This window comes from Muntiacus reevesi, chromosome 14 (assembly GCF_963930625.1).
Source record: "Muntiacus reevesi chromosome 14, mMunRee1.1, whole genome shotgun sequence".
Taxonomy (NCBI): domain Eukaryota; kingdom Metazoa; phylum Chordata; class Mammalia; order Artiodactyla; family Cervidae; genus Muntiacus; species Muntiacus reevesi.
In genome coordinates this window covers 19,195,839-19,215,531 of record NC_089262.1, presented here as the reverse complement: position 1 = coordinate 19,215,531, position 19,693 = coordinate 19,195,839, and the positions used below count along the sequence as shown (strand labels likewise).

Sequence of the window (19,693 nt, the reverse complement as noted above, 5' to 3'; positions counted from 1 at the left end):
AGAGAACTCTAAAAGAGCACATTTGTCTTGAGAAAGGGAAGAAGTGCCATTATTTAGCACCCTTCCCTATCAGGTTGAATCCTGGCTCATTTCCTCATTGGGTTCAACTTGTTATACATGCTCAAATTACAGCATGATTCACTTTCAGTTAAAGTCCAAAAAAGTCTGTTTGTCATCACTGTTCACAGGGGCCTTCTCAAGAATCTGCTGCGTTAGTAGTTGTTATACATTAATCTGTCATCATTCATCAGTCTTGCTCCTGAACATCCTGTGTGTGCTGCTAGTCACTGTGAAAGTAGAAAATGCCTGCTGAGTAGATTTACAGGTAATTTCAAGAATGTAAGCAGAATGGAAGAAATATTGAAGGTTGTAAAGAAAACAGTAAAAAAAAAAAAAAAAAAAGGTAAATAAATATGGATTGAAACTCTCTACACTTCAATAGGTGAGACTTGTGGGACATAGTGGGACATGATATCTTAGGGGACATGCTAAGTTGTTTAGTTTGCTATATGTTCTATTTTTAAATACTGATCATAACATGATAGGGTCAAGATAAGAATAAAATATTATTTTAATGAAATGCTTAAAAAAAAAATCAGAGCATTTACAACTAAAAAATATCACCCTGTAAAGGTAAAGGTAAGACTTACAAACTTCCAAGCATAAGGAAATAATTAGATCAAGATCCAAGTGTGTGGAATAAAAGAAGGCTACACTGTAGAGAAATTCTCCAGCTAGAAGCCTATCTTCTTTATTTGTTTTTCATGTCACAGAAGCTAGTGTCTGACAAGTGCTACTTTGAAATAAGGGAGCATCCTTAGTCTTATTTCTAATGGGTGGCAGCCAGATTCACTGGAGCTGTAGACACAGATGGATCTAATTGAGCCCCGTGAGGGGTTGTCAAAAGACAGAAGTGGTTTTGAATCAACATAAAAGTTGTCTTACTTTCATGTCCGTGGAGGAAACAGTAGACTTGAATCAAGTCAGTTGAGGAATGTGGAGTACGAATCACTTCTAAGTCTGAAAACATGTTTGCTCACATAGGAATGATAGTAAAATGTGTTATAAAAAATAAGCATTAAGACGACAAATTACTTGGCATGTGTAGGTATGTTCTGTTTGTTTTCTTTTGCTTTACTGCATTTACTGCTTTACATTACCCTTTTCATAGGGTTATTGTGCCTGGTATTAATTTAAGACTAAGACATTCCACATGGCTGAGTATTTTATTAATATTATTATTTCATCATCACTTAGCATAGCAAAGAGCCAGAAAGCAATGACATTAATCAGGACTACACAACCTTAGAAGAAAGGTTCAGTTAGGTGTAATGCCCCCACAAATAATCATGTCCTGTCCCCTCTTGCCATGAGCTTAATTTCTAACTATTGTTTCCTTTACATTTCTAGCCTTTGTCTTCTTGTTGTTGTTCAGTCCTTAAGTCCTGTCTAACTCTTTGCCACCCCATGGGCTGCAGCACACCAGGCTTCCCTGTCCTTCATTATCTCCCAGAGTTTGCTCAAACTGATCCATTGAGTCAGTGATGCTACCTAACCGTTTCATCCTTTGCGCCCCCCCTTCTCTGTTTGACTTCAATCTTTCCCAGTATCAGGGACTTTTCCAGTGAGTCAGCTCTTTGCATCAGGTGGCCAAAGTATTGGAGATTCAGCATCAGCATCTGTCCTTCCAATGAATATTCAGAGTTGATTTCTTTTAGGGTTGATTAGTTTGATATCCTTGCAGCCCAAGGAACTCTCAAGAGTCTTCTCCAACACCACAGTTCAAAAACATCAATTCTCTGGCACTCAGCCTTCTTTATGGTCCAACTCTCACATCCATATATGACTACTGGAAAAACCATAGCTTTGACAATATGGGCCTGTGTCCACAAAGCGTTGTCTCTGCTTTTCAATACTCCATCTAGGTTTGTCTTAGCTTTCCTTTCAAGAAGCACTTTTTTTTTTTTTTTTTTAATGGCTGCAGACATCATTCACAGTAATTTTGGAGCCCAGGAAAATAAAATCTATCACTGCTTCCCCTTTTCCCCCTTCTATTTCTCATGAGGGGATGGGACTGAATGCCATGATCTTAGTCATACACAGTGGCAATTAACTAACAGCAAATAGTGATGTTGTAATAACTTATTCTTTGGCCAGAGTTTTTTAGGCATCAGAGTGATTATTTTATAGCAAGAGAAACTGAGGCACAGGAAGATTCAATTATGACTTCAGTAAAATGGGAATGACTGCCTTGATGGCTCAGATAGTAAAGAATCTTCCTGCAATGCAGGAGACCCAGGTTTGATCACTGGGTTGAGAAGATCTCCTGGAGAAGGGTAACCCACTCCAGTATTCTTGTCTGGAGAATTCCATGGACAGAGGAGCCTGGTGGGCTACAGTCTATGAGGTCACAAAGAGTAGGTAGGACATGACTGAGTGATTAATTTGAACATAAGTAGCTAGATTCTAATCGTTCTGCTAATAAGGGTTAATTGAGGTATTTATCTAGATTTTTGCATTGCTTTGTAATTCCAGAATTTTTGGAAATACAAACAAAATTTAATAATGTTCAGTAAGTTGTTAAAATAGAATGCCAAAACATGTCAGTAAAAAATGTACAATATTTGATCTTTAACATGTGATAACCATGGACCTTATTATATGCCTGCAGGCATTCTAAACACTTTACATAGGTTCGTCTTGTTTAAAACTTAAAATGACTTTACTTAAACCTGAAAAGAGTTATATTCAAGTATGTGAAAATTGACATTGGTCTAGCTAGAAATATAAAATCAAAAAATACAGTTCTTTTGCTGACTTTTGCACATATGGGAAAAAATTGCTATTACTTGAGATTCAGTACCTTTTATTTTTCTAGATCACTACAAAGTCCTTACAAAATTTAGATATAGCTAAGAATTTATTGACAGAATTGTGGATTTATGATACAGATGTATAGCTCTAATTTTTATAAGGATTGGATCTTGATGTCCAATGATGAATTTGCTTTTATTTTAAAACAAATTTTGCATTTTTATAATGAAATGATGGCTGAATATCCAGATAATAGTTATGATGGTGAATGTCTTGAAGCTATCTTTCTGTGCTTCATGTAACTCCTCAGAATGAAGCAATGCCTAAGTCTGTGTTTTTTGTTTTGTTGTTGTTTTTTCTTTGTTTTTGGTCACACCACATGGTATGTGGGATCTCAATTCCCTGACCAGGGATTGAACCCATGCCCGCTGCATTGGAATTGCTGATTCTTAACCACTGGATGGCCAGGAAAGTCCCTAAGTCTATGTTCTTTATTACTTACCTAAATGTTTGGGGTTTGCATTTTGTCTGCTAGAGTTTCAGTTTCTTTGCTTTCTCTCAAAGGGTTGAGTGCTCTATGAAAGTGTAAATTTCACAGCTCTTTTCCTCCTCTCTATAATTTACATACTTTTAGAGAATAGTTTTTTTTTTAATCAGTTATTTAGAATTTTTATATTTTTGATTTTTAAAAGATTGTTACTTCAAATATATCCTAAGCTGATATAAGTCTTTCACCATGAAAATTATTATAATAGAATCCAGTTCATAAGCTGTCCAAGGTTATTTTTGAGTTAAGAGAATGTGAGTAATTTTCAGAGAAAAGGAGCTAAAGAGTTGACAGATCACAAGGAAGAAATGGAAGATTAGTTATCATAAAGAAGAAAAAAAAAGCAAACAGAAAATAAAAGCTTTCTTTCAAACATGATGCCCATATTTGTGTATTAAAAGGTAAATGACTCTAGTTACAATGACATCTTTCTTCAGAGACATTGGCCACCGGTGTTCAGTGAGAGTAAATAGATCCAACTTGATTTGAAAACAACTGGCATTTGATTCAGGTCAAGGGAATAGTTGTGATATGGCTACATAAAAAGACTTCAGAATAAGTATGTCTGGATACTCAAAGATATAAAACAAATATTTCCAAGTTTGAAATGTGATCAGGTCATTATTAAAAGGAGCAGTCAGATATCTTTATAAGATAACTCAATGCCCTTATGCAAATATAAGATATTATGGATGGAACAATAAATCCAGCCCTACTCTAAAGAAACTTTCTGCATAATCATTAAAGCAAAATACAATTATTTTATCCTTCTTGTTTGAGAAAGACTGTTAACAAAAATTCAAATGTGTAAATAAGATAAAAGAAGTAAGAATATAGAATTTTGTAATACTGCTGCTCAGTCCTTCAGGCACGTCCAACTCTTTGCAACCCTTTGGGCTATAGCCCGCCAGGCTCCTCTGTCCATGGGATTCTCTAGGCAAGAATACTGGAGTGGGTTGTCGTTTCCTCCTCCAAGGGATCTCCCTGACCCAGTGATCAAACCCATATCTCCTGTGTCTCCTGCATTGCAGTGGATTCTTTACCTGCTGAACCATCAGGGAGGCCCCCTGATTGTTTTTAAGGAAGCAGCAAATACTTCCTAGAGGGTTTTGGCAAGGCTTCATGGGAAGTCCATGAGCAAAGGTATGATCACCTAAGTTACTCACTTAGCCAGGTATTACTGTTCATATTTTCAATACTGAAAACACTTTCACTACATGCTTGCTATCTAAGTTCGTAAGTGTAGAACCCATATTTAATCTATATTTGCCTAAACTTAATTTTCTTTCCACTAGAGGAAGCTGCTTTGAGGTCCCTGCAGAATAAATCAAAGACCAGGTTTAAAGACTTGGGGGCAGAAGAGAGTTGACATCTAGCTATCTAAGGCCATACACAGGCAGAAAACCACGTGTGACTATTAAAAAATGACTAAAAAAAAAAAAATCCCCATATGAGGAGACCTTAAGCCACATTGAAGAAAATAAAAAAGTATAACAGCTATGATTTCAATGCTATGTGGATTATGGAATATTCCGTTACCATTAGAGACCTATTTTACACTCATTACATGCCTCTAGATGGAATTTAAAGGTAGAAGAACTGTGTCTTTATTAATTTCATAATTTTATAATGTATTTATCTTTTCATCAAACATTTAAAATAAACAAGGGAATCTATCTTAACTGATACATGACTTAATTCTGCTGAGAGGAAACTAAGAATGAAGAGGAGGATTAGGGGAAAAAAAAAAAACTAGCAGGAAATTAGAACTACTATTTAACAAAGTTTGAAAGTTTGAGAGAAACATATAGGGATTCCCAAGAAAACAATGTAATTGTGAAGTTGATGAAGCAATTACATTCTAAGTATTGTATGTGACCTAAGTTCTCTGTAAAATGTTTATGGAAATAAACTGAACTGAATTTATTTTCATTTAGCTATCTGCAACCAGACATAATTTTTAAAAGACAAACAAACATAACAGAATAGTGGAGGGAAAATATTTTGATCTATTTTTAGTAATTTAACAAAATAATATTTCCTACCTGGACTTGAGTCATTACTTCTGCATTTTATTGCTTAAAGAATGAAATGTAATAATTTTAATATAACTCTGTGTCATCAAGTACTTTTGTATAAAATGTGTTTGAGAATTGGGACAGGGTCAAAGTTAGCTTTTCCATTAACTGTGAGAAAGTTATTAGGCAAATTAAAAGAAACAATTTTAAGGGAAATGCTTACCTAATGAAGAGAGCAAAACTTTGAGACATTTCTGAAAACTCATTTACAGAAAAGTAATAAAATTGTTCTCTGTCAAGTGGTTTGTGAAGATTAAGGTAATGCATTAATTTTTGATTTCCATTCAATTATTAAACCAAATTTCTTAGCAACAGTCACTATGCATACTAGGAACTATAGATTTGTATCATTTAGATCATAAATACCTTTTTCATTTGAATATCATCTTCTCACTTAATAATGTAAGATGACTCAAACACAGTCCGTATCTAAAGGTTTTGCTTATTTAAACTGGTGAGCTGGGCCAAGTTAGACATTTCATATTATAGTGTTGTGATTAGTCGCAATTAAGATATCAATCTACCCTGAGATTGGATGTGGGCTGTAGCAAAATAAACTACTGATGGCTCACACTGGGACAGTGCTTTCCAGAAACTAATTGAAGGCATTTTATTTTTTTTATTTTTTTTTTTTTCAAAGCAAGAAGTTTTTATTTTTATTTTTTTTTTATTTTTTTATTTTTTTAAATATTATTTTATTAGTTGGAGGCCAATCACTTTACAACATTTCAGTGGGTTTTGTCATACATTGGCATGAATCAGCCATATAGTTACACGTATTCCCCATCCCGATCCCCCCTCCCACCTCCCTCCCCACCCGACTCCTCAGGGTCCTCCCAGTGCACCAGGCCCGAGCACCTGACTCATGTATCCCACCTGGGCTGGTAGTCCGTTTCACCATAGATAGTATACATGCTGTTCTTTCAAAACATCCCACCCTCACGTTCTTCCCCAGAGTTCAAAAGTCTGTTCTGTACTTCTGTGTCTCTTTTTCTGTTTTGCATATAGGGTTATCGCCACCATCTATCTAAATTCCGTATATATGTGTTAGCATACTGTAATGTTCTTTATCTTTCTGGCTTACTTCACTCTGTATAATGGGCTCCAGTTTCATCCATCTCATTAGAACTGATTCAAATGAATTCTTTTTAACGGCTGAGTAATATTCCATGGTGTATATGTACCACAGCTTCCTTATCCATTCATCTGTTGATGGGCATCTGGGTTGCTTCCATGTCCTGGCTATTATAAACAGTGCTGCGATGAACATTGGGGTGCACGTGTCTCTTTCAGATCTGGATTCCTCAGTGTGTATGCCTAGAAGTGGTATTGCTGGGTCATATGGCAGTTCTATTTCCAGTTTTTTAAGAAATCTCCACACTGTTTTCCATAGTGGCTGTACTAGTTTGCATTCCCACCAACAGTGTAAGAGGGTTCCCTTTTCTCCACACCCTCTCCAGCATTTATTGCTTGTAGACTTTTGGATAGCAGCCATCCTGACTGGCGTGTAATGGTACCTCATTGTGGTTTTGATTTGCATTTCTCTGATGATGAGTGATGTTGAGCATCTTTTCATGTGTTTGTTAGCCATCTGTATGTCTTCTTTGGAGAAATGTCTGTTTAGTTCTTTGGCCCATTTTTTGATTGGGTCGTTTATTTTTCTGGAATTGAGCTTCAGGAGTTGCTTGTATATTTTTGAGATTAATCCTTTGTCTGTTTCCTCATTTGTTATTATTTTCTCCCAATCTGAGGGCTGTCTTTTCACCTTACTTATAGTTTCCTTTGTAGTGCAGAAGCTTTTAAGTTTCATTAGGTCCCATTTGTTTATTTTTGCTTTTATTTCCAATATTCTGGGAGGTGGGTCATAGAAGATCTTGCTGTGATTTATGTCGGAGAGTGTTTTGCCTATGTTCTCCTCTAGGAGTTTTATAGTTTCTGGTCTTACATTTAGATCTTTAATCCATTTTGAGTTTATTTTTGTGTATGGTGTTAGAAAGTGTTCTAGTTTCATTCTTTTACAAGTGGTTGACCAGTTTTCCCAGCACCACTTGTTAAAGAGATTGTCTTTTTTCCATTGTATATCCTTGCCTCCTTTGTCAAAGATGAGGTGACCATAGGTTCGTGGATTTATCTCTGGGCTTTCTATTCTGTTCCATTGATCTATATTTCTGTCTTTGTGCCAGTACCATACTGTCTTGATGACTGTGGCTTTGTAGTAGAGTCTGAAGTCAGGCAGGTTGATTCCTCCAGTTCCATTCTTCTTTCTCAAGATTACTTTGGCTATTCGAGGTTTTTTGTATTTCCATACAAATTGTGAAATTATTTGTTCTAGTTCTGTGAAAAATACCGTTGGTAGCTTGATAGGGATTGCATTGAATCTATAGATTGCTTTGGGTAGAATAGCCATTTTGACAATATTGATTCTTCCAATCCATGAACACGGTATGTTTCTCCATCTGTTTGTGTCCTCTTTGATTTCTTTCATCAGTGTTTTATAGTTTTCTATGTATAGGTCTTTTGTTTCTTTAGGTAGATATACTCCTAAGTATTTTATTCTTTTTGTTGCAATGGTGAATGGTATTGTTTCCTTAATTTCTCTTTCTGTTTTTTCATTGTTAGTGTATAGGAATGCAAGGGATTTCTGTGTGTTAATTTTATATCCTGCAACTTTACTATATTCATTGATTAGCTCTAGTAATTTTCTGGAAGAGTCTTTAGGGTTTTCTATGTAGAGGATCATGTCATCTGCAAACCATATGATTATCTCAATAGATGCAGAGAAAGCCTTTGACAAAATTCAACACTCATTTATGATTAAAACTCTCCAGAAAGCAGGAATAGAAGGAACATACCTCAATATAATAAAAGCTATATATGACAAACCCACAGCAAGCATCACCCTCAATGGTGATAAATTGAAAGCATTTCCTCTGAAATCAGGAACAAGACAAGGATGCCCACTCTCACCACTACTATTCAACATAGTGTTGGAAGTTTTGGCCACAGCAATCAGAGCAGAAAAAGACATAAAAGGAATCCAGATAGGAAAAGAAGAAGTGAAACTCTCGCTGTTTGCAGATGACTTGAAGGCATTTTAGAACTGGGTCATGTCTTAGCAGTACCATGTCTTCTCTGAAAATATCCAGGAAATGTAGGAGTGTTTTCATTGTCAGTTCACCGATGATCAGTTCTTACCAATATCCCCTAATTGTTACACTAGGCAAAATATCACAATAGAAAATGGTCATTGTCTGAAGTTTGTCATTCAGTCAGGCATAGAGATTAGCCAGTCACACTAAGATAGAACCTTAGGAAAATGCCAGGACCTAGTATTAAGAGTTTGACCAGTTCCAGGGGGATGCTGAAGATATTTCACTAAGAAAATATTAAGAAGGCAGTAAGCTTTCTGAAGCTTCCCTGATGGCTCAGTTGGTAAGTATCTGCCTGCAATGCAGGAGACAGGTTCGATCCCTGGGGTGACAAGATCCCCTGGAGAAGGGAATGGCAACCATTCCATTATGCTTACCTGGGAAATCCCATGGACAGAAGAGCCTGGAGGGCTACAGTCCATGGTGTTCCAAGAGCCAGACATTACTTAGCAAATAAACCACCACGAAGCTTTCTGAGAGGATAACATACAAACAAAGGGGGTACCAACTTTACAAGATGATAGAGATAAAAACTAGATGCCAGAAAATAGTGAATGAGGACCAAGCAAAAACACTATTGTAAGAAATAAAGCCTGACACTGTGCCAGTGGTTTGTACTTCTAGGATTTGTGGGGGTTTTGTAGTTCAGGAACATCTAGAATTCAAGCTGGTTTTAGAAAAGGCAGAGGAACCAGAGATCAAATTGCCAACATCTGCTGGATCATTGAAACAGCAAGAGAGTTCCAGAAAAACATCTATTTCTGCTTTGTTGACTATGCCAAAGCCTTTGACTGTGTGGATTACAATCAACTGTGGAAAATTCTGAAAGAGATGGGAATACCAGACCACCTGACCCACCTCATGAGAAACCTATATGCAGGTCGGGAAGCAATAGTTAGAACTGGACATGGACCAACAGACTGGTTCTAAATAGAAAAAGGAGAACGCCAAGGCTGTATATTGTCACCCGGCTTATTTAACGTATATGCAGAGTACATCATGAGAAATGCTGCACTGGAAGAAGCACAAGCTGGAATCAAAATTGCTGGGAGAAATATCAATAACCTCAGATATGCAGAAGACACCACCCTTATGGCAGAAAGTGAAGAGGAACTAAAGAGCCTCTTAATGAAAGTGAAGAGGAGAGTGAAAAAGTTGGCCTAAAGCTCAACATTCAGAAAACTAAGATCATATGGTCCCATCACTTCTGGCAAATAGATGGGGAAACAGTGGCTGACTATTATTTTGGGCTCCAAAATCACTGTAGATGGTAATTGCAGCCATGAAATTAAAAGACACTTACTCCTTGGAAGGAAAGTTGTGACCAACCTGGATAGCATATTTAAAAGCAGAGACATTACTTTGCCAACAAAGTTCCGTCTAGTTAAGGCTGTGGTTTTTCCAGTGGTCATGTATGGATGTAAGAGTTGGACTGTGAGGAAAGCTGAGCACCGAAAAATTGATGTTTTTGAACTCTGCTGTTGGAGAAGACTCTTGAGAGACCCTTGGACTGCAAGGAGATCCAACCAGTCCATCCTAAAGGAGATCAGTCCTGGGTGTTCATTGGAAGGACTGATGCTGAAGCTGAAACTCCAATACTTTGGCCACCTCATGTGACAAGTTGACTCATTGGAAAAGACCTTGATGCTGGGAGGGATTGGGGACAGGAGGAGAAGGTAACGGCAGAGGATGAGATGGCTGGATGGCATCACCGACTCAATGGACATGAATTTGAGTAAACTGGGTGTTGGTGATGGACAGGGAGGCCTGGCGTGCTGTGATTCATGGGGTCACAAAGAGTCATACACGACTGAGCGACTGAACTGAACTGTAGTTCAGGAAGCTTTTTTTTTTTTTTTTTTCTTTTTGCTGCACTGGGTCTTAGTTGTAGCATGCAGGATCTTACTCTAGTTGCCTGATGAGAGATCCAGTCTGAATCCCCTGCATTGGGAGGGTGAAATCTTAAGCACTGGACTTCTAGGGAAGACCATGGGATGTTTTAAAGTTGAAAGATATATATGTTACAATTTGTAACAGATATGTATGCTACAACAAAGCATACAATTATGCATTAGGAAGGATTTTTGTTTTAAATGAAAAATAATACAAAATAATGGATAATTTGGAAAGAAAGTGGGAGGAAAGGATACATACACACACATGCACATGTGTGTAAACATCCCACATGTGTGATTCTATAACTAGATACACATATCTTATCTCATTTCATCTGTTCCACACTTTCCCTTACATGGCTAGATCAGTATTATTTTCCAAATTTTATAAGAGACAAGGAGAACAGATAATAGGGAGAAAGATTCCTAACCTAATTGCACAAGGTAAATGAAGGAACTGGTATATCACCTGAGTTATCTCTCCAAAAAGTTCATGGTCTTCATTCTATATATATTTCTTTGCCTCTCAGTGGTGGCTAATTTATGGAATGCAAACTTTATCTCAATGTTAGACTGAAACAACTAAATAAATGAAATTTGCCTGTTCGCTTTCCAATATATTGAATTTTGGTTTGATATATGTACACATATGTATATATGTGTATGTATCAGCAGATATAGGCACCTATTTTATGGATGCGATATTTAAGTTCTTGAATTTTTAAACTCATTACAGGAAAAAGTTAAAACTACAGTTAAAAATGACCTGCGGGTATTCCCTGGTGGCACAGTGGTAAAGAATCTACCCACCAATGCAGGAGACACGGATTTGATTCCTGGTCTGGGAAGATCCTTCATGCAACAATACAACTAAGTCCGTGGGCTACAATTGTTGAACCCGTGCTCTGGAGCCCAGGAACGCTGAGGTCATGCTCTGCAACAAGGGGAGCCACCAAACGAAGAGGCCCGTGCACCACATCTAGGGAGTAGTTCCCACTCTCCCCCACGAGAGGAAAGCCCACGCAGTGACAGAGATCCAGCACCCCCAAAACAGATAAATAACATATTTGTAAAAATCATATTTAAAAAATGACCTGTGAGTGTATAGTGATTCATCGTACACATATTCTGTCTGAATCAGCTTTATAAATTGTAAGATACTGTAAGTGTTAACCAGAAGTAAGGTGATTAGTTTTTCCATTTCTTTCCTGGGATCAAGGTGTTTTTTGGGTCTCAGGACACTCAGCGCTAGTACTGAGAAAGTCCTCACTCAGCAAACCCGAAATAGTGTATTGTCCTAAGTAAGACATTCTTAAAGTCCTAGATATGTTTCCTTGAAGTAGAACTATTTAACTATTCTATATAGCAAATGATGAAACATTTATTCAAGAAGATTGACTAAAACTCCTTAGGGAACAGCAAGAGGCTGTGGCGCTTGACCCAGGACCTGCTCTATCACTTCTACTCTTGTCTGTCAGTTCAGCCGGATGGAGAATTCTCTCTGGACCCTGGACAGAATGGTTGAGAAAGGATGGCTCCTCTGTCCTCAGCTCTCAATCATGGGGTATATCATCTTGCTGGGAGGGGCAGGATGCCAGTGTTTCCAATCTCCACCTCTGAGTTCTCAGAAGCAAAATTCCTAGTTGAGCGGTTGGCCGGTTGCTTCCTCCACTCAACCTCACTCACAGGAAGAAGTCCTCTCCCAGGCAGGCTGAAAATTTGGAGTCTAGTCACCCTCACTTCATATTGTTTGCTTCATTCCTGGAGAGTTTAAATGAGAACAAAATGAGAAGACCATCCTGCCTCCATCCAGGACCTGTAGAAGTTAGAGAATTTCTCAGGGTAAAAGAGTCTGTAGGACTAGACAACTTTAGCTCTTCCCAAAATATTTGCTTCCCTTTATTTTCCAGCTTTAATAGACATAAGGTTATGGAAGCACTAATTATAAAAATGTTTTACTAATTCTTTTGCATTATCAACATATTGTTTGTTGTTGTTGTTTACTTGCTAAGTCGTTTCTGACTCTCCTGTGACCCCATGGATGGTAACCTGCAAGGTTCCTCTGTCCATGAGATTTCCCAGGCAAGAATACTGAAGTGGGTTGCCATTTCCTTCTCCAGGGGATCTTCCTGACCCAGGGGTCAAACCTGTATCTCCTCAATGACAGGTGGGTTCTTTACCACTGTGCCACCACCTGGGGAAAAATATGCTAATATATATGTATATGTATGTGTGTATATGGGCTTTTCTTGTGGCTCAGCTGATAAAGAATCCACCCGCAATATGGGAGACCTGGGTTCAATCCCTCAGTCAGGAAGAACCCCTGGAGAAGGAAATGGCAACCCATTCCAGTATTCTTGCCTGGAAAATCCCATGGATGGAGGAGCCTGGCAGGCTATAGTCCATGGGTCACAAAGAATCAGATAGGGCTGAGCAACTTCATTTACACTTTTCATATATATAATAGCACATGGCTACATAGGAGGAAGATTTCTATATTTTATTAGAATTAAGTTAACATAAAATTCAACCTATGCTAAACAGTATATAGTAAAACCTGGAGCAGATAAAAATAAAATAGCTAAAAATATAGAGTATAACATTATTATTTAATAAAAGAATTAGTATTCCATCAGAATAATATGCACTCAATGCAAAAGGAAGTAGCAGAGGAAAAATCCAGAAACACCACACCTTCACAATCTTCAATCTATAGAAGTGAAATTTCCAGGTAATTGGAGCTTACCCCAAGTAATGAATTAAATGAAAAAAGAAAATGAACAAATAAGTTTAAAACATCTTAAAACTTACCACCTACCACACAACTTGAATATATGGGAATGATTGACTTGTTCAGTTTAAATTGGGAAATTGTATAGTATGTGAAGTGCTAGTTGCTCTGTCGTGTCTGACTCTTTGTAACCCCATGGACTGCAGCCCACCAGACTCTTCTGTTCATGGAATTCTCCAGGCAAGAATGCTGGAATGGGATGCCATTCCCTTCTCCAATAGTATGTGGATAAAGCTATTATTTAAAATAGGACTTAGGAAAAAAGGAAGCATATGCTTGAAAAGTGAGACTTTATTGTAGTGCTCAGAGCAAAATATGTTTGTTAAGATCAGAACAGAATGGTCACAGGAAACAATAATTAAAAAATATTTCATCCATGAAAAGTGTATGGGAATTCCATCTATTGTGTATGGAAATTAGTAATAGTAACTCAGCACTGCAAGTTATATTCAGGCCTTCCAGTCACACTTAGATTTAATGCTCTACCATGTCTGTACCAAATATGAATATTTATACATCAATATTTGATTATTTTGGTGCTTATGGTTTTCTGAGGAAACCCGTTATGACCTTGTGCAGCTCTGACATCAAAGTCTTCATTCTACTTATCCAAACTAAAAATTTCTATAGATTCCATTTTCCTGTCCTATCTCCATCACACTTAAAGATGACAAGTAAATCTAACATCCACTTCACATGAGTATCCTGGTCAAAGTAAAGGACACCGGCATGTTTCGTGTCTTCTTTCCTTCAGCCTGGATGTGAATGTGTTCTAAATCTTTTCAGTCGTGTCTGACTCTTTGTGACCCCAAGGACTGTAGCCCACCAGGCTCCTCTGTCCATGGGATTCTCCAGGCAAGAATACTGGGGTGGGTTGCCATGCCCTCCTCCAGGGGATCGTCCCAACTAAGGGATCGAACCCATGTCTCTTAAGTCTCCTGTAATGCAGGCAGGTTCTTTACCATTAGCACCACCTGGGGAGCTAAGATGAGCACCACAATAAAATAAATACCTACTTAATGCATAATTATTCTACATATATAACACATCATTTGTAATAGTAACTTCTAAACAAACTCGATGTAAGGAGCATATTGAAAATAAAGGTTATACCTTAGAAATCAAGCCTGATTTCTACTACAAAGTAAGTAAAACTCAAGGGTATTTTGTTTTCATTGTAGGAGAAGTGGGTTTGGTTTTGCAGTCTATGGTTTTGCTGCTGCTGTTGATGTTCCTAAAATATCTTTCCTCTTCACCCTACTTTGTCTGCCCCTCTCTTCTCATAAATAATTCCTTTATAGCCTTCTAATGCCAGTCAAACATCGTGTGCAGGGAGGTTTGCCTGAACCAATAGGTGTTGAACCAGGGATCTTCTTTGTACTCCTGTATTGTCTTTTCTGTTCTTCTATCAAACATAATAATCCTCTTTATATACATTCCTCCAACTAGACTCATTATTAGTGAGCATTATACTTTATAATTTCCTTTGTGCTTCAACCCTACAACAATGTCTGCAGCATAGTTGGCACTCAGCAAATATTTAGTGAATTCTACCATTAAACCCCAGCCACTGTTAGTCTACACCAGCAATTCTTCAGAAATGCTAGAGTCACCAAGGGATTTCAGTAACAATCTACCTCAAATTAGGCATGTTACCAAGTTGAATAAAGGTGCTGAAAATGGGTACTGTGAGAAGATGCTTTTTTGTTCCAAAAAGGGCATCTTGCAATAGAATGAAGCTCATTATATGCTGTACTCTCTGGCTTTTAAGTTCATTTATAATTTTTGAGATAATTTCTATGAGACAGGATGCTATGCTGAACTCATAAAGCATCAGTGCATTTCAAAAATCAACAATGGAAATATCAAAGGCAGATAAAAAGCTTGGTTCTTACTCTGATCCTATCAGTTACTAATGAATACTGACAAGTTATAAATCAAACAATAAATCTATAGAGACAAACTAGTTTTGATCTAGTTCTAAAATGCTACGCACACTGTCCCAATTTTAAATAACCTGTTTGTCAAGATTAAAACTTGCTATTTTGAAACACAAGCTTTAATTAACATTTCATGATGACCGGGGATTTATTTATTTATTTATTTTTATGACCGGGGATTTAGACGGACTGGCTACAATGAGGTCATCTGTCTTCAGCCACTGTTTGTAAGGACCTCACCTTGATTCTCTAATCACAAAAATGGTGATAAATATATTGTGCATTTAGCCTTTTGATTAGCAGAGCATTCTCACTTAAAATGGTCCATTTAAAATTGGTAAGTCCACACAGTGATAATTATGTGGGAAACATTTATGACCTGGTTCAAATATCAGCTCTAAAGCTTTCTAATTTTGTGAACTTCAGGAATTTCCTCACCTGTGGAATGAGGCGATTAATAATATCATTATTGAGGGTTGTTGTGAGAATTTATTAACATAGGTAAATATTTAGAACAATACCTGGCACATGGAAAGATTTCAAAATGTCTGTTAATTTGATGATAGAAAATATACCTTTAAAATGATTTTATATATATCACTGTATATGTTCACTGCTACATAAAGACTTATACAAATGCATATGTTTTTTTTTTAATTCATATTCTTGGATTTCTTATTCCAACTGTTTAACATAAAGAAAGCGGATCACTTACTATTAAGGAGTTTGGCTAATAAAGAACATAAAGAGACAGTATAGCCAAGGTCACTTTTTTTAAGGAACTTATTCTGATACTTAAGAGTAATAAAACAATCATGGTCCTCTTTTGTGTGTTTGAGGAAAATATTTCTGTGCAATTATAGCCCCTGTCAGTTTAAGAATTTCCCTAGTTTCCTTAACATGATTTTTTTTCTGTCCATGGAAGCAAAGATGCTACCTCTTTTCTGACCTAAGTTCTTTGTTGCTGTTTCCAGATGCCTACCCCACCCCCAGCTCTTCCCACAGCCACCATTAAGGAATCTTTTACTGCTTGAAAAAGTTTTAATATTCAGCAGGTTAAGGAAACCCATGGTCAGCTTTAGAATTTTAGTCTCTGCTGAGCTTTCAAGGTGTCAAGACCCTAAAATAATATGAACAGCAGGAGTACTAAATCTTTCATTATTCCCAGTTTCCCCTTGAGCATACTGACTTTGCAATAAAGAAGCTGTCACTTACACTCTTCTTTATTGCAAGGTGGGTAATAGCTACAGGGAGAAAAATAAGGAACTGTGTCAGCTTGGCCTGACTGCCATAATGATGAATGTGTAATCATTGCACATTTGCATCTCTTCTTTTTGTACACAGGTACCTCATAGATTGGAAGAGTGATGGGGACAGCTACTTTACAATAGATGCGACTGAAGGAACCATCGCCACTAATGAATTACTAGACAGAGAAAGCACCGCGCAGTATAATTTCTCCATAATTGCGAGTAAAGTTAGTAAGTATGGCATGGACGGAATCAATGTTATACTGCAGTTCTTTGAATTTCACACTCTTAAACGAGTCCCCGCTGAGCTGTTTTTCAGTTTTGGACTGACAGCTGAGTGGTCTCCTGGGGAAACTCAGAAACCTGCTCCTTTCCCTCATTGTCCAAGTCCAGAAAAATTGTGACAGCTGCCACTGCACCTTTTTTGCAGGACGGCAGGCATATCTAGCGGTGCTTTTCATGGTGTGAGCTCACTTCTTTCCACCCTGTAATCTTAAAAATCCACCGTAGTTCCAGTGTCTTCCCACATTGCACCCCTGTATATATTATGCAGAGTTTCATAGGCCAGGCAGGAGGGAATCATCATCACATAAAATCACCTGTTCTGAAACAGTTTTTGAAGTTAAAGAGAGCATGATTTTATTTATTCATTTATTTTTACTGTGTCATGTAGCATGCGGGATCTCCATTCTAAGGGTTGAAACTGTGCCCCCTGGATGCACAGAGTCTTAACCACTGGCCCACTGAGGGAAGTCCTAAAGAGAGCATTTCTAAAGTCACCCTTCTTCTTTCTCTCTTCTTTTGTTAGCATATGAACACCATTGTGCAATATACAGGAGTGTTTTTTTTTCCATTTATTTTTATTAGTTGGAGGCTAATTACTTTACAATATTGTAGTGGTTTTTGCCATACATTGACATGAATCAGCCATGGATTTACGTGTATTCCCCATCCTGATCTCCCCTCCCACCTCCCTCTCCACCTGATCCCTCTGGGTCTTCTCAGTGCACCAGCCCTGAGCACTTGTCAGGGTGGGATGTTTATACAGGAGTTTTAAGTGCAATTCTTCAAGGAATCATTTGGAATCTATAGGCTTGTTAGGCATTACTCCTTGTGCTGGCTTCTGCATGGTCCAGAATCCTCTAGACTGTGATGGTAGGTCATGTGGATTTGGCTGGACAGTGGAGGATATTATCAAGGTGACAAGCTTCCTAAGATAACAGATCAGGATAGGAGTGGAGACACTAGCTATCAACATAGTTGTCTATAATGGAAATGCATCATAGCAGTTCTTCTGCATAAGGTCTGTCGAAAGATTTGAGGAAATTCCTTCTAAGTATCTTGTATATTGCTTTCCTCCTATTTCCTTTTGTGCATCTGGTACAACGTTCTGGCAGCTAATGTCAATTTCAATGCAGGGAAGCGCTAACTGAACATTTCTATTGAGAGGTTTTTGATCAGTCTCGATTCAGCGCATATACATAGGAAAGAGTTAGTCACACTTGTTGTGTCTGACTCTGAAACTCCATGGACTGTAGCCTGCCAAGCTCCTCTGTCCACGGGATTTTCCAGGCAAGAAGGTGGAGTGGGCTGCCATTTTCTTCTCCAGGAGATCGAACCTGTGTCTCCTCTATTGGCAGCCTGGTTCTTTATGACTGAGTCGCTGGGGAAGCCCATTTTATATATTCTAGTGTGTACATGTTAATACCAAACTCCTAACTTATCCCTTCTCTGATTTTCCCCTTTGCTAACTGTTAAGTTTGTTTTCTAAGTCTGAGTTTATTTCTGTTTTGCAAATAAGTTCACTTTTATTATTTTTTTAAATTCCACATAAAAGTGATATCATATATTTATCTTTGGCTTTACTTCATTTAGCTTAATAATCTCTAGAACCATCCATGTTGCTATAAATGTTATTATTTCACATAAATCTCTCTCATATACCCCTGGTTGATGAGAGAGCACTCCCCTTTTTGCCACTGCTTCTAGGATTAAAACGGACTGGTTAATACTAACTCTCTTTATGTAATTTTTGTGTTATTTGGTGTTGGGGTTCTGAGCATCCCATCTGCCCATGAACTTACTATGAGCACCCAGTGGTAGACCCCATAGCTTCTTAATTTCAGGTCCAGGTCCCCTTATGCTGTAGATGGTTTTCTTGGGAGAGTTCATAGCATGGTTTCTCAATTCCAGCTTTCTATTGTGTTCACTCGATCCTGAGGAAATTCGTGCATCCCTGCCATGCTAAATATGTAGTCTGAAGGCTGCTCCTCTGCTGTATGCTTTCTCTGTCCTGCTGTCTCCTTTCAAATCTGCCTTCCTTGCTCAGCTAGCCTCTCAGAGTGGATCGTCCAATCCGCTGCCTCAACAGACATGCTGTCAGGAGAACAGAATGGAATGTTAGCTTCGCCCGTTCTCTTTAAATGCTTTTCTGATTAAAAATAAATGAAAAAAAATAAAAAAATAAAGAATCATTGCCAAACATACACACACACAAAAATAAAGTTTCCTTTCCTGCTAGATATCTTTCTTCTTTCCCATATCACCTCCTATTATGGTTATATATGTTATTCATCATCTTTTTCACACTTTCAATTATTTCAACTCTGAATTATTTCCTTTATCCATAATACTGGAGGCAGTTTAACCATACTATAGTTAGAAAATAAACTGTAGTTTTCTGTGACAAGTAGAGTGAAAATGAGATATATAAGTCATGGGGTAGAAGACCTCTATGAACTACATTATATTCACTCTAATGATTTGGATGTATTAGGTGATAACTGACCAGAAGTAGCCTATTCAAATAATTTCTATTATCTAAGACATATTGTCTATAGCAAGATAATTTTCATTAAAGCTATCCTGTGTCACCTAACCCTTCTGTTAATACAAATGGAAAATGTGCATTTTTTTAAGGCAGATATTAGATCCAGTACCTTAACTCAAGATGAAAGCCTGCCTCTAGCTCTTCACCCACCTGTACTGTAGCTCCAAAAGTTCTCCCCATGGGGTACAAAACCAGCAAAAACCATCATCGTGGTGTGAGGGCACCTGTGGTAGCAGCTTCGACACCTCAGGTCAGAGCCTGGCCTGCAACCATTTGTAGAATGTAAGGGGAGTGTGCACTGTACAATGCAAACAAGTGTCATTGTTCCTAAGTTTGTCATTTTTCAAACTTAAATGAATTTTAAAAAATTTTTAAAATTTTATATTGGAGCATAGTTGA

General features: G+C 37.6%; 1 protein-coding gene across 2 annotated transcripts in view; it reads left to right on the top strand.

Moving 5' to 3' along the window:
• CDH12 (cadherin 12) overlaps positions 1-19,693 on the top strand; it is a 307,444-nt gene that overhangs the window by 262,246 nt on the left and 25,505 nt on the right. For both annotated transcript variants that reach the window (XM_065905321.1, XM_065905320.1), the window contains one exon: positions 16,559-16,695. In XM_065905321.1, coding sequence (XP_065761393.1) covers positions 16,559-16,695 — 137 coding nt within the window. The remainder of the gene's footprint in view (positions 1-16,558; positions 16,696-19,693) is intronic.